The sequence below is a fragment of the Melanerpes formicivorus genome, unplaced genomic scaffold (genome assembly GCF_026170545.1).
Source record: "Melanerpes formicivorus ecotype bairdi unplaced genomic scaffold, bMelFor1.0.p_v2 SCAF_21, whole genome shotgun sequence".
NCBI lineage: Eukaryota > Metazoa > Chordata > Aves > Piciformes > Picidae > Melanerpes > Melanerpes formicivorus.
In genome coordinates this window covers 12,769,790-12,797,785 of record NW_027142373.1, presented here as the reverse complement: position 1 = coordinate 12,797,785, position 27,996 = coordinate 12,769,790, and the positions used below count along the sequence as shown (strand labels likewise).

Below are 27,996 nucleotides of genomic sequence, written 5' to 3'. Positions count from 1 at the left end.
TGATGCTCTCTTTATTTTCTGCCACAGTTCTCTCTGCTGTGGTGTCTTGGCTAAAGTGCAGCCATGTCGTCGGACGCCGAGATGGCTGTGTTTGGGGAGGCTGCTCCTTACCTCCGCAAGTCAGAGAAGGAGAGAATCGAGGCGCAGAACAAGCCCTTTGATGCCAAGACATCTGTCTTTGTGGTGCATCCTAAAGAATCCTTTGTGAAAGGGACAGTCCAGAGCAAGGAAGGAGGGAAGGTCACTGTCAAGACTGAAGCTGGAGAAGTAAGTATAAACCAGGGCTTAAAACTGCTGCATAATTCCCACTCTCATCTGACATACATGCTTCTCCTTCTTCCTCTGACAGACTCTGACTGTGAAAGATGATCAAATCCACCCCATGAACCCTCCCAAGTACGATAAGATCGAGGACATGGCCATGATGACCCACCTGCACGAACCCGCGGTGCTGTACAACCTCAAAGAGCGTTATGCAGCCTGGATGATCTACGTAAGTAGCAGCAGCAGTCTGCCTTTGGGTGCCAGCAGCATCTGCTGTGCTAGGCTGAGGGGAAGCCAACCTGCTGTCTCCCTTCCCCACAGACCTACTCGGGTCTCTTCTGTGTCACTGTCAACCCCTACAAGTGGCTGCCGGTGTACAACCCGGAGGTGGTGTTGGCCTACCGAGGCAAGAAGCGCCAGGAGGCTCCTCCACACATCTTCTCCATCTCTGACAACGCCTATCAGTTCATGCTGACTGGTGAGTTAGTTGGTTTCTTCATAACTATTTGGCTGTAAACAATCACAGAGGAGATAAAAGTCTTTTCACTGCAAAATAGTTCAGTTTTTTGGTGTTGGGAGGGTAGAAGAGCTGTTGTAACTGGAAATGTTTTCTCCACTGGACACCATCACAGAGATCTTGTGCCACCAATCACCAGCAGCACTTGCTGTCCAAGATATTTGGGAGGTTATGGCTTAACTCTGGATAGATGGTCAGATTTTTCTTCAAAGAAATTTGGGGCTTATTCTCAGTGAAGAGGATTGTTCTTTGAAAGACTTACTTTTTAAGGCTGATGTTCTGTGAACAAGGTTGTGTGTAAAAAGGAAAAGTGCTTCAACATTAAAGCCAAAGCTCCCTGTGGTGGTTGTATGGAGACATGGGGAGGGGATGCTTCTCCCTGCATGTCAGACACAATTCCTGCTTTTCCATTCATGAATATAAATGGAAGCAATAAGAAAGAAGAGTGGTGAAAACTTTATAACATTGTCTGAACCTCCAAACTTTCAAGAAAGAGCAGACTGGTCAGAAAAATCATAAACCAAAGGAGGTTTGTTAAAGTAAGTCTTGTGCCCTACTCCCTCCTCAGTTACTGTAATCAGTTTGGCAGTATTCAGGGCAGTAAGGTCAGTTGGAAGACAATATTGTGGAAAGGGAACATTAATAAATTGCTGTTTGTTTAGTGTGCCTTATCATGGCACTTTTTATATGTTGTGGTATGTCTGTGCTTGCTGGCTCCTTCAAGAAATGTAAGGACACTTGAATACAAACCCAGACTTTTATACCAGGAGGTAGTTTCCCAGTGGCTGAGCCTCTTCACTTTGCAAGCAGACTATTGGGAAATGCCATTACAGGATCATAGGCATCAGAGGATGTTAGGGACTGGAAAGGACCTCTGGAGACCTTTGAGTCCAACCCCCCTGCCAGACCAGGACCATAGAACCCAGTGCAGGTCACACAGGAGCACATCTAGATGGGGCTTGAAAGCCTCCAGTGAAGGAGACTCCACAACCTCTCTGGGCAGCCTGTTCCATTGCTCTGTGAACCTCACAGTGAAGAAGTTCCTCCTCATGTTGAGGTTGAACTTCCTGCCCTGCAGTTTCTATCTGTTGCCCCTTGTGCTATCCCAGGGCACAAGTGAGCAGAGGCTGTCCCTGTCCCTTCCTTCCTGACTCTCAGCCCTCAGAGATTTATAAACATTTTTTAGATCCCCTCTCAGTCTTCTCCTCTCCAGACTAAACAGCCCCAGGGCTCTCAGCCTCTCCTCCCCAGGCAGTGCTGCAGTCCCTTCAGCATCCTTGGAGCCCTCCCTTGGACTCTCTCCAGCAGATCCCTGTTACTCTTGAACTGGGGAGCCCAGAACTGGATGCAATACTCCAGGTGAGGCCTCACTAGGGCAGAGTAGAGGGAGAGGAGAACCTCCCTGGATGTCCTGGACACACTCCTCTGAATTTACCCCAGGATACCATTGGCCTTCTTGACCACAAGTGCACATTGCTGTCCCATGGAGAACTTGTCCACCAGGACTCCCAGGTCCTTCCCCATGGGGCTGCTCTCTAGCAGATCACCTCCCAACCTGTACTGCTTCAGTTTATTATTCCTTACCAGGTGCAGGACTCTGCACTTATCCTTGTTGAACCTCATCAGGTTCCTCTCTGCCCAGCTCTCAGTCTGTCCATCCTAGATATAACAGATATAATCACCTGGCAGAATGAGCTCCTTTGAAAGCCAGCCCAACTACAGAGCCTGTGAAGCTGGCTTATTAAACACATAATAAACTGGCCGCACCTTGAGTACTGTGTCCAGTTCTGGGCTCCTCAGTTTAAGAAGGACATTGAGACACTTGAGCGTGTCCAGAGAAGGGCAACAAGGCTGGTGAGAGGCCTTGAACACAAGCCCTATGAGGAGAGGCTGAGGGAGCTGGGATTGTTTAGCCTGGAGAAGAGGAGGCTCAGGGGTGACCTTATTGCCCTCTACAACTACCTGAAGGGTGGTTGTAGCCAGGAGGGAGTTGGCCTCTTCTCCCAGGCAACCAGCACCAGAACAAGGGGACACAGTCTCAAGCTGCGCCAGGGGAGGTTCAGACTCGAGGTGAGGAGGAAGTTCTTCACCGAGCGAGTCATTCGGCATTGGAATGGGTTGCCCAGGGAGGTGGTTGAGTCATCGACCCTGGAGGCGTTCAAGGGGAGATTGGACGTGGCACTTGGTGCCATGGTCTAGGCATGGGGTCTGCGGTGTCAGGTTGGACTCGATGATCCTCGAGGTCCTTTCCAACCTAAGTGATACTGTGATACTGTGATACTGTGATAAACTTTCTTTACAACATGACCCCAGCTAGCTAACTGAAAACACAAAGCACGCAAGACCAAAGGTTGGAGAACAATCTGCAGCACAAAAGTAAGAATAGAAACTTTCTGTTGTCAAATACTTAAGGAACAGAAGGGCTTAGAATAAATCTGCACTGACACAGTTAAACTTTAAAACAACAGCTTGGTAAACAGAAAGTCATATCAAAGCATCTAAAAGAGATTTTAAATTGTTTACCTTGAGGCAGTGTGGCAAGTATTAATTTCTGGAATTCCTTGCAGTGGGACTCATCAGAGGAACTTCTTTGGATTGAAGTGTCCTTAAAAAAAACCAAAAAGTAATAAAATAAATCCTAGCAAATTTCCAGCACAAAATTCAGCCAAGCATTGCAGTAGAACTCTACAGATCAAAAATGCTCACTGAAAATTGCCTGGCAAATGTTAAGTGTTACACAAAGAATCAAAAAGAGTTGTGTGAGAGTTTTAAGGAACAAATACTGATTTTGGAAGCAGCAAACCAGCAGCAATTTCCATGCAAGGCAATCACTAGACATGAGAATATCTCCGTGTATCTCCTTGTGAATATTGTCCCCTGGTAATCAGCTCTGGTGAGGCCATACTTGGATATTGTGTCCAGTTTTGGGCACCTCAATCCAAGAGAGATGTGGAGGTGCTGGAGCCAGGGCAGAGCAGGGTAAGAAAGCTGGGAAGGGCCTGGAGAATAAACCTGATGAAGAGCAACTGAAGGAGCTGGGGATGGTTACTTTGAAAAAGAGGAGACTGAGGAGAGACCTCATTGCTGTCCACAACCACCTGAAAGAAGGTTTTGGAGAGGTTGGTGCTGGTCTCTTCTCACAGGTAATTAGTGACAGAACAAGAGGGAGTGGCCTCAAGCTGTGATTGGGTAGGTAGGAAACATTTTTTTCCCAGCAAGAGTGGTCAGACATTGGAATATGCTGGGCAGGGAGGTGGTTGAGTCACCAACCCTGGATGTGTTTCAAGGTGGTTTGGATGTGGTGCTTGGAGATATGGTTTAGAGGTGAACCTTGCAGAGTAAGGTTCTTGGTTGGACTTGGTGATCATGAGGGTCTTTTCAAACCTGAATGTTTCTGTGATTCTGTGATCTTGTGTGACCTGTGAAGTACCATAATGTCTGTGTTCTGGAGACTGAATGAGTGTTCTGGGAAATTACTATTGCAAGCGCATGGTGCTTTTGTGATTTGATTTAGACAATGATCACTTTGCCACTGACATTAAAAAAAAAACATCAGGGAGGCCAATAGACTGCTCAGGAATGGTTATTCCTGTTATAAAGTAGCTTACATTAGCTTACACAGAATTCAGTTAAAAGTACTCCTTAGCTGGAATCCTTGTCATAAAGAAAATAAGCCGCTTGACATGAGGACAATATGCAGAAAAAGGAACACACATACTACAGCTGACATCCATATCACTGCTGCCATGTCAGCTCCCCAGATATAGCTAGGGACAACTTCAAAAGTAATGAGGGATGAAGGCAAGCAGGTTTATGAAAGGAATTAGCTGCATATTTCCAGTGCATCTTCTGAAATACTCAGGAAGATTAGATCCCATGTGTTCATGATATCCATTAGTAATCTCTTTGTTTCTGCCTCTCACAGATCGGGAGAACCAGTCCATCCTGATCACGTAGGTACCCTCCCTGCTTGGGTCCCTGCAGGGCTGCCCGGTCCCAGGGGACCTCCTGCCTGACCCCAGGCTCTCTGCTTCCCCCTTTGCTTTGGCAGTGGAGAATCCGGTGCAGGCAAGACTGTGAACACCAAGCGTGTCATCCAGTACTTTGCAACAATTGCAGCCAGCGGGGAGAAGAAGAAGGAGGAGCAGACATCAGGCAAGATGCAGGTGAGTTGGGAAAACAAACTGAACCCTCAATGGATAGTTTTCATGGCAGCTGAACTCTGTCAGTGAACAGTGATCACCCTGTTTGTTGTCACCACACTTAGTATCAAATTACTAGCTCATAAATATTAGCTTGGATTACTGCTTTGCTCTGTTCCTGGAATGATTTTTGGAAAGGGTAATCACCAGTAATGACCATCCTGCAGGGAATGCTTGAGGATCAAATAATTAATTGTCTTAGTTTTAAGAGCCCAGAGAAAGTTAGATTTTACCCGCCAAAGGAAGTAAAATAAAAGTGCTCTCACATGGGAGTGGTAGTAAAATGGAAGTGCTATTCACAATTAGATATAGAAATTACAAAATACCCAAATTCACATTCAGCCTGGGCTTAAAACCACCTCTTTAAGCCAAAAAAATCTTTTCAAAACCTCCCCCACTTAGGCCAAAAGCCCAGGCCTCAATTTCCAACACCCCCAACTCTCTACTCTCCCATGCGTCTGGACCAGAATGGCACAGAAGAAATTCAGCTTTACTAGCATGCTGACCAAGGCTGAAAGATTGCCCAGAAAAACCAAACAAAAACATAAGTTCTGGAGAGGAGAAGAGAGAGAGGAAAAGGGCAGAACAAGCAGAAAGCCTTGGGTTTATGGAGATGCAGGGCTTATGGGAACGAAACAACAAAAGATTATACTTTCCGGTGTGTACCTTCTGGACTGCACAGTCCCCCAGGAAGACTTCTCTATGGTTTAAGACATCCCGGTGCCTTAAGGCCATGACATTAATTAATTAATTAATAGCTATTTGTGGGAATCCAGGGATTAGCTAAAGGGATTTATACATGGCTTTCAGGTCGGTGTGGGGTCCCTAGAGGTTGATAAGCGGTGTTGTATCCAAACTGTGGGAGAAAGGGAGCAAAGATAACGAGCTGCTGTATCTTTGATGGAGATGGGGAAAGCAATTTGGGACAAACACAGCTGTGAAGAAAAGATGAAACTGTGGCTTAACAGGGGTAGGCTGTGGGAAAGTGAACTGTACCATACATGACCTGCTTAATAGTCACTAGGTCTGCAGATCCACAGGCAGCTGTGGTCTTGCAGCTTCTTGCAGACTGCTCTGTCAGTTTGTATTTTAGACCTCCATGGTGAGACCGGCTGGACTGGGGCCAATATATTTATCACAATTCTAGTGGAACAACTTCAGATATTAGCTTGAGTCCATGCATTCTCTATTCCTAAAATGACTTGGGAAAGGATAACCTCCACTAATGACCATCCTGCAGGGCACGCTTGAGGATCAAATCATCAGCGCCAACCCCCTGCTGGAGGCCTTTGGCAACGCCAAGACTGTGAGGAACGACAACTCCTCTCGCTTTGTAAGTTGTTGCTTTGCACACAAAACCTCTCCCTCTCATGACACAGAGAGTGATGGCCCAAGCTGTACTCCATGTCAAAGAGATGTCAAAAGAACCTCCCCAGGCTGAGATAATGTTGCTTCTCCTTAACAGGGTAAATTCATCAGAATCCACTTTGGGGCCACAGGCAAACTGGCTTCTGCTGACATTGAAACTTGTAAGAGAACTCCTGAAACCATCCTACTCCTTCCTAAATTCCCACCTTCACGACCTAAACTGCCACCTCCAACTGCCTCCCTGTGCCTGACTCTTTCTGCCATCCTTGCCAGATCTGCTGGAGAAGTCCAGAGTCACTTTCCAGCTGCCAGCAGAAAGAAGCTACCACATCTTCTATCAGATCATGTCCAACAAGAAGCCAGAGCTGATTGGTAGGATGGATTATTCTGACCTTTTGTTGAGGATCACTGAAAAGCAGCTAGCTCTCTGGTAAAACTAATCCTGTGCCTTACCTCTTGCTGCTTTCAGACATGCTCCTGATAACCACCAACCCTTTTGATTTCCACTATGTGAGTCAAGGTGAGGTCACTGTTCCCAGCATTGATGACCAGGAGGAGCTGATGGCTACCGATGTAAGTAACACAGCCAGAAGGTAGCTACTGTACAGCTCTCAAAAGTGACCAAGGCAACCTGCTAAGGACACAGATTTTAATTCATGGTTTTGATGGCAGAGTGCCATTGACATCCTGGGCTTCACTGCTGATGAGAAGACAGCCATCTACAAGCTGACAGGGGCTGTCATGCACTACGGGAACCTGAAGTTCAAGCAGAAACAGCGAGAGGAGCAGGCAGAGCCTGATGGCACAGAAGGTACCAGGGAATTCTTCAAGCTCCAAGAGCTCCTCTGCTAGCGGAGATGTTGTGTTAGCCTCCACAGACAGGCCTCTGTTGGCCTGGGCCACCACCAAAGCACCAAGGAAAAGCTTCTTTGTTTGTTGCTTATCTGCAGGGCTGCTTCCCTGAAAGGCTAAATCTTTTAGCCACTGGGTACAGTCCAGACACAGAGGGCCTGGGAGGGGAAGCTTCAGCTTCACCCAGGACAGCTTTGCTGCTTTGTCCCTGTACATCTTCCAACCTCCAATTCACTGTGTTGGGCAATCCTGGTTTTTGTGAAATCAGTCCTGCATTATTTGCCATGCAGAAATCCACCTTCCACAGGAAAAGAAATGTGCTGCACGAGGCCTTTTGGGGGTCCTCTGGGAACTTCCAGATTCAAGCTCTCCCTTTCCAAGTGTGTCTGTACTTGCTGTCAAAGCAAGCCATCGCTACCTGTCAGAATTTACCTTGCTTCTCAGGGCTGCTGAGACCAGAGCAGTGCATTCCCCTTTCTAGAACAGGCACAGTAGAATTGGCCACACTGACCAGACCCTAGCCACTGCCCCCAGATGAGTTCCTCTTCCACTCTCTCCCTCCCTCCCTTCCTCAGTGGCTGACAAGGCTGCCTACCTGATGGGCCTGAACTCAGCTGAGCTGCTCAAAGCCCTGTGCTATCCCCGAGTCAAGGTCGGCAATGAATTTGTGACCAAAGGTCAGAACGTGACCCAGGTAAGAGCTGAAGGTGGAACAGACAAGACTGAAAGAGAACTTGAGTGGTCTTCTTTGACTCTAGGAGGGAACTCTGGATCTCTTGTCTTTGCTAAAGGTGAACAACGCAGTTGGTGCCCTGGCCAAAGCTGTCTTTGAAAAGATGTTCCTCTGGATGGTTGTCCGCATCAACCAGCAGCTGGACACCAAGCAGCCCAGGCAGTACTTCATTGGTGTGCTGGACATTGCTGGCTTTGAGATCTTTGATGTAAGGCACAAGGATTTGACACCATAGCCCAGAGAGGGGCAGGAAGGGGATGAGGGAAGGGGGGATCCATGAGAAAGCTGGCAGCATGTTTCCTGTGCTGTGAAAGCAGTGATGGTGAAGGGGTAGAGTCAGTCATCAGCAAGTTTGCAGATGACACAAAGTTGGGGGCAGATGTTAGTCAGTTAGAGGGTAGAAAGGCTCTGCAGAGGGACCTCAACCGACTGGACAGATGGGCAGAGTCCAATGGGATGGCATTCAAGAAGTCCAAGTGCCGAGTGCTGCACTTTGGCTATGGCAATCCCATGCAGAGCTATAGGCTGGGGTCGGAGTGGCTGGAGAGCTCCCAAACAGAGAGGGACCTGGGTGTGCTGATCGACAGCCACCTGAATATGAGCCAGCAGTGTGCCCAGGTGGCCAGGAGGGCCAATGGCATCCTGGCCTGCATTAGGAATAGTGTGGCCACCAGGAGCAGGGAGGTCATAGTGCCCCTGTACTCTGCTTTGGTTAGGCCGCACCTTGAGTACTGTGTCCAGTTCTGGGCCCCTCAGTTTAAGAAGGACATTGAAACACTTGAGCGTGTCCAGAGAAGGGCAACAAGGCTGGTGAGAGGCCTTGAACACAAGCCCTATGAGGAGAGGCTGAGGGAGCTGGGATTGTTTAGCCTGGAGAAGAGGAGGCTCAGGGGTGACCTCATTGCCCTCTACAACTACCTGAAGGGTGGTTGTAGCAAGGAAGGGGTTGGCCTCTTCTCCCAGGCAACCAGCACCAGAACAAGAGGACAAAGTCTCAAGCTGCACCAGGGGAGGTTTAGACTCGAGGTGAGGAGGAAGTTCTTCACCGAGCGAGTCATTCGTCATTGGAACGGGTTGCCCAGGGAGGTGGTTGAGTCATCGACCCTGGAGGCGTTCAAGGGGAGATTGGACGTGGCACTTGGTGCCATGGTCTAGTCATGGGGTCTGTGTTGATAGGTTGGACTTGATGATCCTCGAGGTCCTTTCCAACCTAACTGATACTGTGATACTGTGATACTGTGCTAGGACTTGTGCATCAGAGCAGAGAAATGCCCTGGTTATTGGTCTGAGGGCTGAGACGTTCTTGGGGGAAACACTCTCTGATGGATCAGGCAGCTGAGACAGCAGACAGTGCTGCAGCTAAGGCTACTACAGGATTTGCTTTTGAGTAGAACAGTAAAAGACAATTGCTACTTTTAGCTTGCTTTCACAAGTGAGAACAACAGGAGCCTTGGGGGACAGTCGGTTTTACACTAGGGGTCCTGCTAAGGCAGCACAGGGGGTTGCAGTAGGTTTAGGAGCGGTGCTTCAGCTGGGGGACTTCAGGCAGTGTTAGGAGAATGGCAGCAAAAGGCTGTGGTGGTTACCACACCTTGAGAACCTGTGCACCTCTCTATGCTTTGTGCAGTTCAACAGCTTTGAGCAGCTGTGCATCAACTTCACCAACGAGAAACTGCAACAGTTCTTCAACCACCACATGTTCGTGCTGGAGCAGGAGGAGTACAAGAAGGAAGGCATTGAGTGGGAGTTCATTGACTTTGGCATGGACCTGGCTGCCTGCATCGAGCTCATTGAGAAGGTACTTTCCCATCCAAGTGTAGGCTGTTGTGTGGACTTGTGTGATGTGTCTGAGCCAGATGTAGCTCAGAGCTCATTCACATGCAGCATTTGGGGTCAGGCCAACAAGATACTTGGAAAGGAAGTTTATTTTGGTCATGGAAAGAGGAATTAGGGAATGCCAATCTGTGCCATGAGTCCTACATTCCTTGGTCTTCAGACACAGAAATGATAGCCTGGCCTCCCACCAAGACACTTCTTTACAGCAAACTGGCATCCTTTGGTGGATGCTACCAGCCAGTTGCTGGTGCCTTTGATGTTCATAAGAGGTTTCTCATCATGACCATCTTTTCCTCTCACTTCTTGTGATACCTTCCAGCCCATGGGCATCTTCTCCATCCTGGAAGAGGAGTGCATGTTCCCCAAGGCAACTGACACCTCTTTCAAGAACAAGCTCTATGACCAGCATCTGGGCAAGTCCAGCAACTTCCAGAAGCCCAAACCTGCCAAAGGCAAGGCTGAGGCTCACTTCTCCCTGGTGCACTATGCTGGCACTGTGGACTACAACATCTCTGGCTGGCTGGAGAAGAACAAGGACCCTCTGAATGAAACTGTCATTGGGTTGTACCAGAAATCCTCCTTGAAGACGCTGGCCTTGCTCTTTGCCAACTATGGTGGAGCAGATGCAGGTCAGCTCTGAGAGAAAAGTGTTTTCTGTGTGGGACAGGGTCACCAGAGAATGACAGCAGTAAACACTAAATAGGTTTTGTAGTCTCCAGTACAGAACATCTGTATCTTCTCTCTTTTCTTCCATGGACAGATTCTGGTGGTGGCAAAAAGGGTGGCAAGAAGAAGGGTTCTTCTTTCCAGACTGTCTCGGCTCTTTTCCGGGTGGGTGCATAATTCACTTCTTCCTTATTAAATTCAGCCACTGAAATTAGACAGGGGTTGAGTATAGTTGCTGTCAGAAGACACTCCCTCAGCAAAGTGAAAGAGGTTTACACAAGCATAGCCATGTATATGGCATGGTAGGCCTAGACATTGGAAGGTTCCATTTTTCCATGCATATCACATAGAAGCCTTCAGTCTGTACAAGCTTCCTTTTGGGAGTTGTGCTAGATGGTTTAGAGAAGACAGGTCTGCATCCTGAAATACTCAGTCTGATATATCCATTATTAAGCTTCCAGTACCTGTGCTTAATAATCTAAACTTCACTTTTACAATCCCACAGGAGAATTTAAACAAGCTGATGACTAATCTGAGAAGCACTCACCCCCATTTTGTACGATGCATCATCCCAAATGAAACAAAAACACCAGGTAAGTGACCCAAGAGGAGGAAAACTCAATGCACCCAACCTCTTCTCCTCAGTGTCAAACATCAGGGCAGTGACTAACAGAGGTGTTTGCCAGGTGCCATGGAGCACGAGCTGGTGCTGCACCAGCTGCGCTGTAACGGCGTGCTGGAAGGGATCCGCATCTGCAGGAAGGGATTCCCCAGCAGAGTCCTCTATGCTGACTTCAAACAGAGGTGAGAGTGCTTCACCCTTCTGCCCATTCAGAGCAAGCTGAAGAGCTTAGGTATATCAATGTTAAAACATTGTACTTCAAAAATCCTGCTCTGCCGGGGGGGTTGGACTAGATGACCTTCTGCGGTCCCAACCCTTAATATTCTGTGATCTGTGAAAAAGAACCTGAATAGAATAATAGAAATGCTTTACTGTGAACTTATGGTTGATAATATGTCAGTGGTGAGGATTCTCTTGGGCTATGAGTCAACAGAATGAAAACGCCTTGAAAATGTCTTGAAAGAATTGTCTGTAATACTTTACATAGTCAGTTGATGCTGAGGAGTTGTGGGGCTCACTTGCAGTGGTGGGCTTGTTGATGTTCTGCTGTCTCTTACAGATACAGGGTACTGAATGCCAGTGCTATCCCAGAGGGACAGTTCATGGATAGCAAGAAGGCTTCAGAGAAGCTTCTTGGGTCCATCGATGTCGATCATACCCAGTACAGATTTGGTCATACCAAGGTAAAAACAGGTTCTGTGTTCAAACACTCTATGCCTTTGTTATGCAAAACATGTGACTGATGTCCAACCCTGTTACAAGGTGTTCTTCAAAGCTGGACTGATAGGAGTGCTGGAGGAGATGAGAGATGAGAAACTAGCAGAGATTATGACCATGATACAGGCCAGGTGCAGGGGATTCCTGATGAGAGTGGAGTATAGGAAGATGGTGGAGAGGAGGTAAACAATCCTTGGCTACATGTCAAGTTCTCATTGTAGATGCCTAACTGAGTCTAAATTCACCCCATAAAGAGAATGCAATAGCCATGTGAATTTCATTTCAGGGAGTCCATCTTCTGCATCCAGTACAACGTTAGGGCCTTCATGAACGTCAAGCACTGGCCCTGGATGAAGCTCTTCTTCAAGATCAAGCCCTTGCTGAAGAGTGCAGAGTCTGAGAAGGAGATGGCCAACATGAAGGAGGAGTTCGAAAAAACCAAGGAAGAGCTTGCAAAGTCTGAGGCAAAGAGGAAGGAGCTGGAGGAGAAAATGGTGGCCTTGCTGCAGGAGAAAAATGACCTGCAGCTGCAAGTGCAGGCTGTGAGTATCACAATTCATCTGTCCCAGGGAAGAGAATGCTACATAGGCAGAATGCTGCCTGCCCGAAGTGGAGGTTCCCAGGAAGCTGACTGATGTGCAGTAGAGAACAGATGCAGACAGTCTAAGGCAGGCTGACACTGAGTAAGCAGCTGCTGGCTGGGCCTGGTGAGTCTCATGGCAGCTCCATGTGAGACTTGGCACTCCTGCACCTGAAGAAAGAGCCGCAGCAGAGAACCCTGAGCTGGAGGGGAAGTATCTCCATCTGCTCGCCTTTCAGAGGAGAGCATCTGCTAAGACAGCAAAGGCAAAGCTGAGGAGGAGTCACATTTCCTACTTGCAGCTTCACTAGAAGGCCTTGAAAACTTTCAGATGCATGGATACTTCACCTGCAGACTCAATCAGAAACAGGCAGTAACTTCACATCCAACAAAATACCGCTTTCTCCAATAAATTACTCTAGCAAAGCCTCCATTCCACAAATAAGAGAATCATGATGCGTAAGTGAAAAAAAGGAAGCATCTGTTAAATACTGCTGCCCTATCTGTGAGGCATTCTTAAGAGATACAAAACAATTGGCATCAGTTTACATCAGTAGAAATGGTTTTGCAGTAGGCACTGAGCAATATATTCCAGTATCAAGCTCTAGAGCAGACCAGGTCAAGCCCCCATTTTAAGCCCTGCCTACTCAGCGATACAAAAGACAGAAAAATAAACTTCAAACCATGAAAACCCACAACAATCATTGTCTCCCCACCAGGAAGCAGATAGCTTGGCTGATGCTGAGGAGAGATGTGACCAGCTCATCAAAACCAAAATCCAGCTGGAAGCCAAAATTAAAGAGGTGACCGAAAGGGCTGAGGATGAGGAGGAAATTAATGCTGAGCTGACAGCCAAGAAGAGGAAATTGGAGGATGAATGCTCAGAGCTGAAGAAAGATATTGATGACCTGGAGTTAACACTGGCCAAGGTGGAGAAGGAAAAGCATGCCACTGAGAACAAGGTATGAGGCAGGAGCAGTCAATCACAACTCAGCAAAGAGCACTGTGCTCTTCCAGGGCTTCTGTACTACCTTCCTTTATTCACACCTCTCCCTTCTTCTCAAAGGTGAAAAACCTGACAGAGGAGATGGCAGGCCTGGACGAGACCATTGCCAAGCTGACAAAAGAGAAGAAAGCTCTCCAAGAGGCTCATCAGCAGACACTGGATGACCTGCAGGCAGAGGAGGACAAAGTCAACACTCTGACCAAAGCTAAAACCAAGCTGGAGCAGCAAGTGGATGATGTAAGCACCCAGGCAAAGAGCAAGAAGAGGACAGGTGTGGAGTTGGAGCTGTGTGGCAGAGCACTGATGGCCTTCTTGTCTTTAGCTGGAAGGGTCCCTGGAGCAAGAGAAGAAACTGCGCATGGACCTGGAGAGAGCCAAGAGGAAACTGGAAGGAGATCTGAAGCTGGCCCAAGACAGCATCATGGATCTGGAAAATGATAAGCAGCAGCTGGATGAGAAACTGAAGAAGTAAGTGAGGCTGTGGGGCAGCTGAGCGCTGTGCTGCAGAACTTGTCTGTTTCCTTTGGGCTCTAACATGGTTTGCTTTGCCCAAAGGAAAGACTTTGAGATCAGCCAGATCCAGAGCAAAATTGAGGATGAGCAAGCCCTGGGCATGCAGTTCCAGAAGAAGATCAAGGAGCTGCAGGCAAGTCTCTGTTGCTTCCACTCTTTCACCTAGACTCAGGTCAGGCAGGAGAAGGCCATGGGTGTGAAGGGTCTCTCGTGTTCCCCAGGCTCGCATTGAGGAGCTGGAGGAGGAAATTGAGGCCGAGCGAACCTCTCGGGCAAAAGCAGAGAAGCATCGAGCTGACCTCTCCCGGGAGCTGGAGGAGATCAGTGAGCGCCTGGAAGAGGCAGGAGGGGCTACAGCAGCTCAGATTGAGATGAACAAGAAGCGTGAGGCAGAGTTCCAGAAGATGCGTCGGGACCTGGAGGAGGCCACGCTGCAGCACGAGGCCACGGCTGCCACCCTGCGGAAGAAGCACGCGGACAGCACCGCTGAGCTTGGGGAGCAGATCGACAACCTGCAGAGGGTGAAGCAGAAGCTGGAGAAGGAGAAGAGTGAGCTGAAGATGGAGATTGACGACCTGGCCAGTAACATGGAGTCTGTCTCCAAAGCCAAGGTATAGAATTGCAGTAGAAGGGGTTCACAGGGCCTAGCTATGGCACAGAGGCTGCACCTATGAGCCACATGCTCATCAAGAAGGTTCTGCTGTGAGGAGAAGGCAGAGTGCAGGGGTTCATTGATGTCCTTCCTTGTGCTTGCTCTGCAGGCAAACCTGGAGAAGATGTGTCGCACCCTGGAAGATCAGCTGAGCGAGCTGAAAACCAAGGACGAGCAGAACCAGCGCATGATCAATGACCTCAACACGCAGAGAGCTCGCCTGCAGACAGAATCAGGTGAGACATCCTCCTTGCTGAGCTGCAATGGGAGGAACTGCATGCCACGAGGATACCACAATGTGCAAAGTGACATCTGCTGTGTCCTCTCCAGCCCTCTCCTGACTCCATAGGTTTAAGGGCAGAACTGTCTCATTGTTCACTGTCCACTTACCTCTGTTCCCTTTACCCTCCCCAGGTGAATATTCCCGCCAGGTGGAGGAGAAAGATGCTCTGATTTCTCAGCTGTCTAGGGGCAAGCAAGGATTCACCCAGCAGATTGAGGAACTCAAGAGACATCTGGAGGAAGAAATCAAGGTTTGGAAGTACTCTCCTGTCCACAATTTACATCACCCCTGAACAAATCATAAGAGTCCAGGACCTCATCAATACTCTGTGCCCAAATGCAAGTGTTACTGGAGACAAGAGCAGGAAATGCACAGCCCCCTGCTCGTCAGCTAGAGGGAGGGAAATGCGGAGACTTTGATGTTGGAGGGAGGCATTCACAAGCCTTCCATGAGCTGCTGCTGACAGCCTCTAAGATAGAATTCAGACACCTATGTCAAATCCAGTACAGAACCCCAAAGAAGCTGTCACCAACACCTCCAAAACTGACTGAGGAAGGCATCACCACTTCCTGCCTTTACATTTGCCCAGTTAGCGCTTCATTCTGTTTTCCCTCAAACAAGTACTCAGGTTACCAATGTCAATGTCGCCACAGGCCAAGAATGCCCTGGCCCACGCCCTGCAGTCTGCTCGCCATGACTGTGACTTACTCCGGGAACAATATGAGGAGGAACAGGAGGCCAAGGGGGAGATGCAGCGAGCCCTGTCCAAGGCCAATGGTGAAGTGGCTCAGTGGAGAACCAAATATGAGACAGACGCCATTCAGCGCACGGAGGAGCTGGAGGAGGCCAAGTATGTGGGAAGCAGGATGTTGAATGACTTGAGAAGACTGAGATTGTTAAGTGTGTCTGAGAGTGGGTCAGGACAGGGGTGGCAGAGAGGCAGAGTTGTAGAGACTTTGAGGGAGAGAGGACAAAAGGGGAGAGGAAGAGTGTGCTGTGGAGAAAGTGTGGATTGGAAGGACAGAGTAGGCCTCGGGTGTGGAAAGGCTAAGATGGGCTGAGCACTCAGTTGGTGCTAGACTAGAGATTGGCTGACACTTCAGACTGCATGCAGTCTTGGACCAGGAGAAACACATGGCAAATTGTTGGGCTCAAAAACCCAAGTGGCCAACTGCCCTTTCTCAAGCAATACAAAGTTGGCTGCCCGTTAAGGTCTAACATAACCTGCGCTTCCCCTCCCCAGGAAGAAGCTGGCACAGCGCCTGCAGGATGCAGAGGAACATGTTGAAGCTGTCAATGCCAAATGTGCCTCCCTGGAAAAGACAAAGCAGAGGCTGCAGAATGAAGTGGAGGATCTGATGATTGATGTGGAAAGAACAAATGCTGCCTGTGCAGCTCTGGACAAGAAGCAGAAGAACTTTGACAAGGTCTTTTGGGCTCCAGCCCTGGGGTTCCAGGGTAGAGCATGTCCTCCTGACCAGCACAGCCATACTCACATCCCATTTCTCTTCAGATTCTGGCAGAATGGAAGCAGAAGTATGAGGAAACGCAGGCTGAGCTGGAAGCCTCCCAGAAGGAGTCTCGCTCTCTGAGCACAGAGCTGTTCAAGATGAAGAATGCCTATGAGGAGTCCTTGGACCACCTGGAAACGCTCAAGCGGGAGAACAAGAACTTGCAGCGTAAGTGCCTGGCCCTCTGCTCCTGGATGGGCTTCCTTGCCATCCACCACCCCACTGCTCCACCTGGCTGTGTGCCTGCAGGTGACCAAGGTGGCTGTCAGGTTGGTGTGGCAGGGCCCTTGCCATGCTACTCTGTGCCTGCCCCTGCCATTGGTCTTTGCTCCCACAGAGGAGATTTCTGACCTGACGGAGCAGATTGCTGAGGGAGGAAAGGCAATTCATGAGCTGGAGAAGGTCAAGAAGCAGGTTGAGCAGGAGAAATCTGAAATCCAGGCTGCTCTGGAGGAAGCTGAGGTACATGCCCATGATCATTTTTTCTGCAAAGGAGAAACATGGCTGAAAGCTGCTTGGTCCCACTCTGGGCTGGCTGGACCGTGCAGCCAGCTGAGCTTTCCTGAGATAGTTCCTAACTACCTGGAGAGCAGCTGGAGCTTTATCTGTGTTATAAATGTTTGTGTCCTCTTCTCCAGGCCTCCCTGGAACATGAAGAGGGGAAGATCCTGCGCCTCCAGCTTGAGCTCAACCAGGTGAAGTCTGAGATTGACAGGAAGATAGCAGAGAAAGATGAGGAGATCGACCAGATGAAGAGAAACCACCTCAGAATCGTGGAGTCCATGCAGAGCACCCTGGATGCTGAGATCAGGAGCAGGAACGAAGCCCTGAGGCTGAAGAAGAAGATGGAAGGAGACCTGAATGAAATGGAGATCCAACTGAGCCATGCTAATCGCCAGGCTTCAGAGGCACAGAAGAACCTAAGGAACATTCAGGCTGTTCTGAAGGTCTGCTCAGCAGAGCTGCAGGCAGAGAAATGACATTGCTGACATTTCTGGCACCAAGTTCACACTTCCACCTTTGTCATTCCTCATGTCTCTCTTTCCAGGACACTCAGCTGCACTTGGATGATGCTGTCAGGACTCAGGAGGACCTGAAGGAGCAGGTGGCCATGGTGGAGCGCAGAGCAAACCTGCTGCAGGCTGAAGTTGAGGAGCTAAGGGCAGCCCTGGAGCAAACAGAGCGGTCGAGGAAATTGGCTGAGCAGGAGCTCCTGGATGCCACTGAACGTGTGCAGCTGCTCCACACCCAGGTAGGACACTGCTGGGAATTCATCCCTTCCACGAGGGATAATACAGAATGAAACTGCTCTGCTCCTGTCAATAGTTGCTATGTAAACACTTGGAGAGTGACGTTGGGTTTGCTGCTGTGGCTCTAAAAAGGACTCCTGATATAAACATTATATAAACAATATGCACACTTGCTGTGGAGAATTTAGCTCTGAAAGTATAAATCCTGTCTTTGCTGTTCACAGAACACCAGCTTGATCAACACTAAGAAGAAGCTGGAAACTGACATTGCCCAAATCCAGGGAGAAATGGAGGATACCATCCAGGAAGCCAGAAACGCTGAAGAGAAGGCCAAGAAGGCCATCACTGATGTGAGTTGGGGACACCTTTTGGTGCTGGTTGTGGATGAATTCTGACCCAAAGTGTCTCCAGCACCAAAATGGCTTGGATCCTTTGCTCTGCTCAGGCCGCCATGATGGCAGAAGAGCTGAAGAAGGAGCAGGACACCAGTGCCCACCTGGAGAGGATGAAGAAGAACCTGGACCAGACAGTGAAGGACCTGCAGCACCGTCTGGATGAGGCTGAGCAGCTGGCCCTGAAGGGAGGCAAGAAGCAAATCCAGAAGCTGGAGGCCAGAGTGCGTAGTAGGGCTGGGATTGGTGTGTGAGTGAGGAGATCCCTTGGAGAGGTGTGAGGGAAGCTGCAAAGTTGGGCTTGTCCTTGCAGGTGCGAGAGCTGGAAGGGGAGGTGGATGCTGAGCAGAAGCGCAGCGCTGAAGCCGTGAAGGGTGTGCGCAAGTACGAGAGGAGGGTGAAGGAGCTGACCTACCAGGTAAGGCAGCAGACACCCCTGGCCTGTCAGAGATTTCTCACAGCAAATCAAATTTTGCACACATTGTCCCAAGGGAACTAATCACCTGACATGATGCAGAACCCATCAGTCTGTCTCTTTCTTGTCTATCAATCCATCTAGTCTGAGGAAGACAGGAAGAATGTTCTCAGGCTGCAGGATCTGGTGGACAAGCTGCAGATGAAGGTCAAATCCTACAAGAGACAAGCTGAGGAGGCTGTAAGTATTGCTCAAGGAATAGGCTCAAGACACCTTCCATTGGGGCAGCAAGCTCAGTGAAATGAGTGTGGGTAACAGGAAAGGGCTGGAAAGAACCTGCCAAGAGACAACAGCCTTGGCCACACTCTGTCCCTATTGTGACATGAGGCCATGCGAAGGTCTGGGCACCCTGCAGCCGGGGCTGAACTGAGGGAAGCTCTGCAGCCTGTTTTAGAGCAGAGCTCAGGCCAAACAAGCCCAGGGGCACATCTACTGTTAGAAGTGACACTGACAATTGAACTGAAGTGCAAGGAGCAGCAACACACCAAAGAGAAATCCAAGGGACCCAATTTGTGTCACAAGCATGATACAGCCCTGGTGAAGCTTGTCACAGTGGGGTCCTGAATAGGGAGGATAAGAAGGTCTGTGGAGGGGGCTTCCATGTCAGCAGTGGTGAGTGGGGGATGGAAGTCTGGGCCTGCCCTCAGGGAAGAGCTGCAGCCCTACAAGGCAGTATGAGTGAAACCCTTGCCCTGGGCCCCTCCCCACGGACTCCCTCTCCCCGCACAGGAGGAGCTGTCCAATGTCAACCTCTCCAAGTTCCGCAAGATCCAGCACGAGCTGGAGGAAGCCGAGGAGAGAGCTGACATTGCAGAGTCGCAGGTCAACAAGCTCCGGGTGAAGAGCCGCGAATTCCACAGCAAGAAGATAGAAGAGGAAGAGTGAGGCTGTCATGAGACAGCAAAGTGCCCTGAGGGCTGCACAGAATGTGAACCTCTCAGGCACCTTCTTCCATATTTAAGGTTTGCCACCAGCTCAGTAGGTAGAGAATAAAGACTGTAGATACCTTTGCATACACACCATGAGCAGTGGTTTTCTTTTGTGTCTCTTTCCATGTGCCAGGGCTGTGTCTTTCTGCTGGCCATTGTCCAAGGCAGATCTGTGAAGGGCTAATAACCAACAGAGTTCTCAGGTTTAGGGGTGGCTGACAGAAAGCAGTCTTTATGCCCCACCAGGTTTGCTTCCTGCATTTAATTAGACAGCAGGACCATGAAGAGCATCACCGGGCCTTGAACTAAAACTGGAGAATGCTGGAGACAGTTCTGTGCTAATTCCTTTAACTGCTGTAAAGCAGAGCATTGTCCACACAAGCTGAGGCTCTGGCACATTACCCTCTGAGACACTATCCTGCCTGGGGTAATCTCTCTTGCCTCTTGAGAAAGCAAAATATGGTTCAAAGTGGTGCTTCCCTTAGTGGTCTTGTGTCTCATGGCCTCAACCTGGAGCTTCTCTCTAAAGCCAAAGGCAAAAAATGTCAGGGCAGAGAGTGAGCAGGGAAAAGTTAGTTGCAACAGGTCATCAGTGGAGGTGTAGGGCAGTAGCGAAGTTTTTTTGATTAGCCAATAACTTGCAGCTATTTCCTCTTCTATCACTTGTTATTAGGTAGAAGAGACCAACCCCCTCTCTGGCTCCAACCTCCTTTCAGGGTTTTGTAGAGAGAGAGCAAGAAGGTCTCCCTTCAGCCTCCTGTTTTTTCCAGACTAAACACCCTCAGGTCCCTCTGCTGCTCCTCACCAGCCCTGTTCTCCAAACCCTTCATCAGCTTTCTTGCCCTTCTCTGGACCAGCCCCTCAATGTCCTTCTTGTAATGAATTCAGTATTCAAGGTGTGGCCTCAACAGTGCCCAAGTACAGGGGTGTGATCACTTCCCTGCCCCTGCTGGCCACACTATTGCTGCTCGAGGCCTTCTTGGCCACCAGCATGCACTGGTGGCTCATCTTCAGCCACTGTTACCCAGCACTCCCAGGTTCTTTTCTGCTTGGCACATTCCAACCACTCTGCCCCAGTGTAGCAGTTTGGGCTGGGTGCCCTCTGCTGCGTTCTCATGAGGGGCGCTTCCTGTGTGCCTTGGGAGTCCAGCCCAGATGGGTGGACACGGGAAGCCAGGTATTTCATCCCATAATACCCTGCTCCACTATAAAATCTCAGCAGGGGTCCTGGCACGTCCTCTTTTCTTCCCTCACCACCACCTGGTAACTTGTGGTGGGGTGTGTCTCCCAGCCTTTTGGGCCTGGCTAGGCCCAAGACCAGGGGGATGGGCAATCTCAGATCTGGCCAGCTGAGGTTAGCCTAGCAGTGGAGGGGGGGGGAGACAGAGCCCCGGGGGTTATGGGTGTACCCCCAAGTGGGGATGGGATATTTCTGGGTGTGCTTTGGGATCTCTTTTGTCACTGTGCCTCTGGCTCTCTGTAAACATTCACCACCTTTCATTTAAACGTTCTACCACTTTTGCAATCCGTTTGTCTGAGTCATTTTTGCCCGTGGTGGGGAGGGGATTTGCCTCAACCTGTCACACCCAAGCTTGGAGAGTTCATGGAGTTATTGTGACCCAAGTGCAGGACCCAGCACTTAGCTTTGTTGAACTTCATATAACGGACCTCAGCCTATGGATCCAGCCAGATCCCTCTGCGGAGCCTTCCTAGCCACGATCAGATCAACACTTACACCCAATTCAGTGTCATCTGCAAACTTACTGAAGGTGCCCTTGATGCCCTTGTCCAGATCTTCAACAAAGATATTTAAGGGCACTGGCCCCAGGCACTGAGCCCTGGGCAACACCACTGGTGACTGGATTAACTGGATTTGTGTCTGGCTAACTGCAGCTAACTCCATTCACTCCCTGTTTGCAGCCTGGCCTTCCAGCCAGATTTTTATCCAGTGGAGCACCCACCCATCCAAGCCATGGAAGCACAAACCTTGTGAAGGGAGAAGTGTATCCCCCAAAGGCCTTTAGCAGAGTAAGCAGGGAATCTCCTCAGAATAGAGCACCCTGACACTATGGTTGCTGGCTATCTAGTGGCACATTGCCATCATTGCTTCTTTTCTGACTATTTTGTTTCCTCGGTCTTACCCAAGAGGTCTGCTCCCCTCCTTATCTGTTGGAGAATCACTCCAGTTGCTTTGGTAGGAGATAGAAATGGCATTTGGAAGGTCATCTTCTCAGCCTGCACCCACTGCCCAGCATTAGTTTCTTCTAGAGATGTTAGCTGAGAATGTAACAGGTGTCTGAGTAACTGTGAAACTTTGGCACTTGTTCAAGAGCAGTCCAACTTCAAATGACAGGGCTAAGAGCCACTCTGCTTACCTTTCCAGTTAGACAATCTGGGCCCTGAGATGCTCAGTCTTTTCCAGTCTGCAGGAAACCACTGAAGAATGTCATCACTGGAAAGAGATGGAACAACCAATACAAAAAGGTGTGAATCTGTCTCCCTAAAGAAAAGGTGCATTCATTTCTTTTTTCCCTGTTATGAGGTCAGCAAATACCTGAAGAAATTGGTCCCTGAGTGGTGAAGCAGCATGAGAAAATGGCAGAAGACCAATCCAGTGCCTTTATGGCTCTCCTGAGATGGGATATCTCTTCATTTGATAACCCACAAACACCTATGTGGAGTAGTCATGTGCTAGGTGCAGAGAAAGCACTCCTCTTCCACATGACCCAGTGACTATAAGAAGAACAAACAGGTTCCTGAATGAGGAAAGCATGTCCCTACCACACACAGGCTCCAGCACTCAGCTGTGTCTTGGCAGAAGGGCAGGGAAGGGCAGTTCTCCCCCCAAAGGATAAGGCTGATGGCATTCCTATTTGGCTTGGGCTGGCATTCCTGGGAGTTCTCCTTTTACATACGGGGCTGCTGCCCTAAGGAACACTGCTGGAGTGGAGGCTGTGCATTCCTTGACTGGCTGCCCTTGGGCGTGGGGACTTCTCTCAGCACGCTGAACAAGTAATTGCAGCCACGCTATTTGAAAGCCACACTTCTTACTCTAAATGTTCTCAAACACACTTGGTTTCTGCTCATGCTTTTGCTTCTCCTCTAAGCACCTTGAGTTAAGCGCAGAACAAATGCAGTTCCTGCCTGATACTGAAGGGAGGTTTAAGGCATCTTTATCTTTTCCCCTAAGAAGAGCAACACCCATGAGAATCTCCCTTACCATTAACCCTGTGAGTAGGAAATTCTCTTTGTGAAACAAATTAAATAGCAACAAGGAAAGAAGAAAATGTGGATGTTTAGGTGAAACATCTTCACCTCATGTCTACTTTAGCTCCCACTTTAGCCATCAGTGTTCTCTATCAAGTCTGTCTTGCCCCACACAAGCCTGGAACAGATTTCCCATGTCACACAGTCCACTGGTAACTCACAGGGTGTACTGATCCCTACAAGGCTGCTTTGCTAATCCAGGTTGAGTCGCTGACAACACATCAGCACACTGCAAAATCCCACAGGGGCTGCTTTTCAATCCCCACAGGGAGTGCTTTTCAATCTCATTTTTGCTTGCTTTCTGTGAACTCGGTTTACTTAATCGCAGTCACCCATCAGAGGATGGTTCCTCACATCTGTAACTGCTTTGTGCTAAATTCCATTGTGTGTACCCGGGGATTAAGGCAACAATGCAGAGCTATTAGTAGGGATCAATTTCTCTGACGAGCACAGGAATTCCAAATAGAGCTCTGCTGCAGTGGCAGTTTCTTCTTCAAGAGGTGGTCAGTACGTACATTCGTACTCTGATTTGTATCTCCTGTTAGCATTTGACCAGAGAAAACCTGTTCTGTCAAGGGGCAACCTCACTCAACACCCTACATGTAGTCTTAGTTGAGACAGTGTGTTGTGGGCACCTTGCACAGCCAGGCAGCCTTCTGCACTTCCTTTCAGGAAGCTTCTCTCTGCAGTTTTCAGGGTTCTCTTTTGTACACTTCCTCATCTCCTCTGGAGACTTTCAAGACCTATCTGGATGCATTCCTGTCTGACTTGAACTAGATTCTATGGTCCTGCTATGGCAGGGGGGCTGGACTAGATGATCTCCAGAGGTGCCTTCTAACCCGTAACATACTTTGATCCTACAAATGGTCTTTAGTAATATTCTTCCTTCTAAATCTGAATGGAAAGCAGCTCATTGTGCCCCCTTGACTCTGCCCACATTCAGGTTGGCATACTTACACAAGAATTCTATTGAGATTATTTTCATCCTTGGAATTATTATTTTTGTTTAAATAGGCAGTGTCAATGTCCAAATGAAGAGTAACTAATGTCCTCTGCCTGCACTTCTGTAAGGCCTCTGATGTGGTCCCTGTGTAGAGGATGGGTTCTCCTGCACCAAACCTGGACAGCTGTGCACATGGCAGGGGTCATGCCAAGGTTCAAACAATTCCCTTGGAGTAAACAAAAGTGAAACAACTCCATTGGATCAGACTGGAGCAGAGGGAAAACGGGAAGGAAAAACAGTGGGAAAAATGTACATCTTGGAGAAGGGATATCACCGTCTCCCTGGCTTGAAATGGAATTGTGGCAGGAGCAGTTCCATGTATTTTGGTCACAGTTGCATGCTGCAAGGAGCAGCAGTGGCAGTGCAGGGCTGTGGCTTGGCTCTATGCAGTGCAGCAGAGGGAGAGGAACAGAGCAGGGCTGGTGGTACAGACTGCCTGTGTGACAGACTGCCTGCAATACAGACTGCCTGTGCTACAGGCTGCCTGTGATATAGGCTGCCTATGCTACAGACTGCCTGAGGTAGAGAAAGCCTGCAATACAGGCTGCCTGTGCTACAGACTGCCTGTGCTACAGGCTGCCTGTGATATAGGCTGCCTGTGCTACAGACTGCCTGAGGTACAGACAGCCTGCAATACAGGTTGCCTATGTTACAGACTGCCTGTGCTACAGGCTGCCTGTGATATAGGCTGCCTGTGCTACAGACTGCCTGAGGTACAGACAGCCTGCAATACAGGCTGCCTGTGCTACAGACTGCCTGTGCTACAGGCTGCCTGTGATATAGGCTGCCTGTGCTACAGACTGCCTGAGGTACAGACAGCCTGCAATACAGGTTGCCTATGTTACAGACTGCCTGTGCTACAGGCTGCCTGTGATATAGGCTGCCTGTGCTACAGACTGCCTGAGGTACAGACAGCCTGCAATACAGGCTGCCTGTGCTACAGACTGCCTGTGCTACAGGCTGCCTGTGATATAGGCTGCCTGTGCTACAGACTGCCTGCAATACAGATTGCCTGTGTTACAGACCGCCTGTACAACAGACTGCCTGTGATACAGATTGCCAGTGATACAGACTGCCTGAGGTACAGACTGCCTGCGGTACAGGCTGCCTGTGCTACAGACTGCCTGTACAACAGACTGCCTGTGATACAGATTGCCTGTGATACAGATTGCCAGTGATACAGACTGCCTGCAGTACAGACTGCATGTGTACTGCCCGCAGTAAAGCCCTCCAGGCACACAGGCAGCAGTGGGAGCAGAAAACTTCCTCCTGTCCCTTACTCCCTCAGGCTTGCCTGCAAGCCTTTCCCATCCCCGTTTCCCCCTCACCCCTTCCTCCATCCCCCTGGTACCTCACACTTCCCTGGAAGCTGCCTGCCCCCCTCTCACCCCCTGCTTGGCAGGTGAGGGGTGGCATCCCCTGAGCTGTGCAGGGCGTGGTGTGCAGGGTGCGGTGTGCACACCTGCCCTTCAGCGGGTCTCACACCCCCACAGCATTCTTGACACTAATTTGGAGAGTTATGGTTGTGATGGATGGGCTGTTAGATGGATAAAGAACTGGCTGGATGGCCACATCCCAAAGTACAGTACAAGACTCAGTGTCCCAGTAGAACCCCATGGTATCCCTCAAGCATTTGTATTACTGGAACCAATAGTACTTAATATCTTCATTAATGACGTACAGAGTAGAACTGAGCACTCCCTCAGCAAATTTGCAGATGGCATCAAGATGAACAGGTGCATTTGATACAGGGCATCCAGGGATGGCATCCAGAGGGGTCTAGATCACCTTGACCTCAGCAACCTCATAAAGTTCAACAAGGCCAAACGCAAGGTCTTGCCCCGGGTCAGGACAATCCCCACTAACAGTATCTGCCAAGGAACGGAGAGCAGCCCTGCAGACAGAGCTGATTCTACCCTTCTGCTCTGCTCTCATGAAACCTCATCTGGAGCACTGTATCCAGCTCTGGGGCCCCCAGTACAAGAAAGACATGGACCTGCTGGACTTGCTTAAGCAGGTGCAAGGGAGGGTCACAGAAATGGTCCAAAGACTGGAACACCTCTCCTGTGAAGAATGACTGGGCCTGCTTGTCCTGGAGCTGAGAATACTCTGAAGAGATCATAGTGAGGCCCTTCAATATATATAAAGGAGGTTTAGAAATGTCATGTGTTAAGTTGAATATTTGCTATTGTTATTCAAAACCATCCTGCCTCATGCCAGCTTCAAAATTAAAGTGCTGGCTGGAGCAAAGTATTGTAGGGCTTGAAGTTCAGATTATAGCATGAGAGTCTTCCTGTTCTGGTTGCTGCATTTGGATTCTGAGTTGTTTGGGTATTGGCTCTTCCACTGAGATGGCAACAGGACAGGAAGGGATGGGGGAGTAGCTCCCTGGCTTGTGTTTTTAGTTTGCTTGCTTCTGCTTGCTGCTGCTTTCTCTGTGCTTTATCTGCAAATAGGCTAAGGCAGATGTGTATTGTATGCTTATTTTCTCATTTATTCAGTAAACTCTTAATTCTTTATCTCAACCCAGAGTTTTTTTGTGTGTTTACTTTCCCCTACTTCTGTCTTGTAGGGAAAAGGCTGTGTTAAACTAGCACAATAAAAAAGGTGGAGAATGACGTTTTACCTGTAGCAAGGAGCAAAGGTTTTAAAGTGAAGGTGGTAAGTTCTGGATGGATATAAGGGTTATTCAGTTTTTAAGGTGAGGCTGGTGAAACACTGGAACATACTTGCTCCAGAATTTGGGAAAGCCCTGTTATTGGAAGTGTTCAAGCTTGGACTGAATGGGGCTTTAAGCAGCTCGAGCTAGTCAAAGATATCCCTGCCAATGGCAAGGGAGTTGCAGTAGATGATATTTTTAAGGTCTTTCAACCCAAGCTGTTCCATGATTCTATGATTCTACTCATTAACTTTTGCATGTCCTTGGGAGTCAGAACTTGCTTAGAGAGTCAGGACTTCTCATGTGCTCCTGCACTCACCACTTCTCCATCCATGTCTCTGAGCTCCTCCTGGGTAGGGCACAGGGCATTTCTATCAGCTTCTCCATGTGCTGCACAGGGAGCTCAGGGGTGAGCTCTGGATTTGAACTCCAAAAAATGTGGGTGCTGCAATGCCAGAGCCTTCCTTGCAACAAGATCTTCAGGCACAGGCCAGTGCATGATGCTGGATATTACCTTGGATCACAGGCATCACTTGACTTTGCCCCTGTGTCATTCACAGAGCTTCATCCACTGAGCTGTTTTAATAAACAAAATGCCAATGACCAGGAGAAGTGACAGTATTTGAAGCAGCTCAAGTGACTGTGCCCTTTTCCTAGAACTAGATCAGTCATTCTCCTGGTCTAGCAGCAAGTTCCCCCTTTCTCTGACATTGCACAGGGCTGCCTCCACATCTAATGCTCTGTTGTAGACAACACTGCAATCATGGCTTTTGCTTCTGGAGCTGTATGGATGTGTAAGTGTGCAAGATGGGAGGGCTGGACTAAGGATGAGCCAGAGTGCAAGGGTGCCTGGGCTGTGTGCTGTGTGTATGATTGTGTGTGGAGCTGTCCTTGGGTGCAGGGGTGTTGGTTTTCTTGAGTTGTAGGTAGTGAAGAGCAAAAAGGACCTCCACTGCTTCCTGACTTGCTTGAGGACATTGCTTGATGTACGTTGACAAAGAACACACATGCATTGGAGGCACAGCTTGATCTCTTTAAGGCATGCTAGCACTTCTTGTTTGTGAGAAGGGGAATGGGAATCTTCACTGTGCATTAGTGGAATATGCACCTTTCTCTCTCTCTCTCTCTCTATATATATATATATATATATGAGGTTGAAGGTATTTCCAACCCTAGATAATTTTTACATGTTTTTTGTCTCTCTTAACCCTTGCGCTGTCTTTAATAAAATTTGAGAAACAGAATTACCTCTGATTGTGAACAACTTCTCTATTAACAAAAGTGCCAGTCAGTAAACCTTACAGGCTGTCTCTAGATCAGCTCTGCAAGACAAGCACTGAATCTTTTTTCAGGTAGGAGGTACCATGAGTAGTTTGTTTAAGCCTAGATAAGAATTTCCTCCAGTACCAGTTATGACTGACTGCAGCAAGACTGCAGCATGTGCCTTCTGAATTGTTCAATTTCTGCAGAACACCAAGTGCAGATCTGAGCACACACATTCTTTTTATAGCCAAAGAGTCACCTTTCAAGCTCCAGGCAGGAGCTGCATGTCCAGACTTGTGCTTGTATTCTGACTGTCTCTTGTATTCCCTCCGCAACTAGCCCTGTTGCAAAGTTCTCGCCCACGATATGCCTCTGCTTTTCCCCTTTGAATGACATTTGCTCAGGATTTGTCTTTTGTAGAGTTATCTTTTCCCCT

At 48.9% G+C, this 27,996-nt stretch overlaps 1 protein-coding gene and 1 long non-coding RNA gene across 2 annotated transcripts in view; one reads left to right on the top strand and one right to left on the bottom strand.

The window, feature by feature from the left end:
- Positions 1-35: 35 nt before the first annotated feature.
- On the top strand, positions 36-19,456 carry LOC137447763 (myosin heavy chain, skeletal muscle, adult-like). Its single transcript, XM_068151638.1, has 38 exons — positions 36-267; positions 350-493; positions 586-742; positions 4,707-4,734; positions 4,833-4,947; positions 6,224-6,316; positions 6,449-6,512; positions 6,625-6,723; positions 6,821-6,924; positions 7,024-7,162; positions 7,779-7,897; positions 7,995-8,144; positions 9,564-9,734; positions 10,092-10,401; positions 10,533-10,603; positions 10,944-11,031; positions 11,125-11,242; positions 11,620-11,743; positions 11,823-11,959; positions 12,064-12,319; positions 13,077-13,319; positions 13,424-13,600; positions 13,686-13,831; positions 13,919-14,009; positions 14,098-14,487; positions 14,638-14,764; positions 14,943-15,061; positions 15,465-15,661; positions 16,055-16,238; positions 16,325-16,490; positions 16,660-16,784; positions 16,961-17,269; positions 17,371-17,574; positions 17,797-17,922; positions 18,018-18,188; positions 18,278-18,382; positions 18,524-18,619; positions 19,169-19,456. The coding sequence occupies exons 1-38, from the start codon at positions 64-66 to the stop codon at positions 19,322-19,324; spliced, it is 5,823 nt and encodes a 1,940-aa protein (XP_068007739.1). The 5' UTR covers positions 36-63; the 3' UTR covers positions 19,325-19,456.
- The window catches only part of LOC137447766 (uncharacterized), a 57,898-nt gene continuing 30,596 nt past the window's right edge, over positions 695-27,996 (bottom strand). The window contains exons 2-4 of the long non-coding RNA XR_010988916.1: positions 21,744-21,820; positions 3,305-3,386; positions 695-774 (exon numbers count right to left, since the gene is read on the bottom strand). This is a non-coding gene — a long non-coding RNA (uncharacterized lncRNA). The remainder of the gene's footprint in view (positions 775-3,304; positions 3,387-21,743; positions 21,821-27,996) is intronic.

What these genes read in the sequence shown, in the direction of transcription:
- LOC137447763 (XM_068151638.1), top strand. Translation starts at nt 64, where the DNA reads ATGTCGTCGGACGCCGAGATGGCTGTGTTTGGGGAGGCTGCTCCTTAC. An exon ending in GCATCGAGCTCATTGAGAAG is followed by an intron (nt 9,735 to 10,091) that starts GTACTTTCCCAT and finishes GATACCTTCCAG; the next exon opens with CCCATGGGCATCTTCTCCAT. An exon ending in TCCAGAAGCTGGAGGCCAGA is followed by an intron (nt 18,189 to 18,277) that starts GTGCGTAGTAGG and finishes TTGTCCTTGCAG; the next exon opens with GTGCGAGAGCTGGAAGGGGA.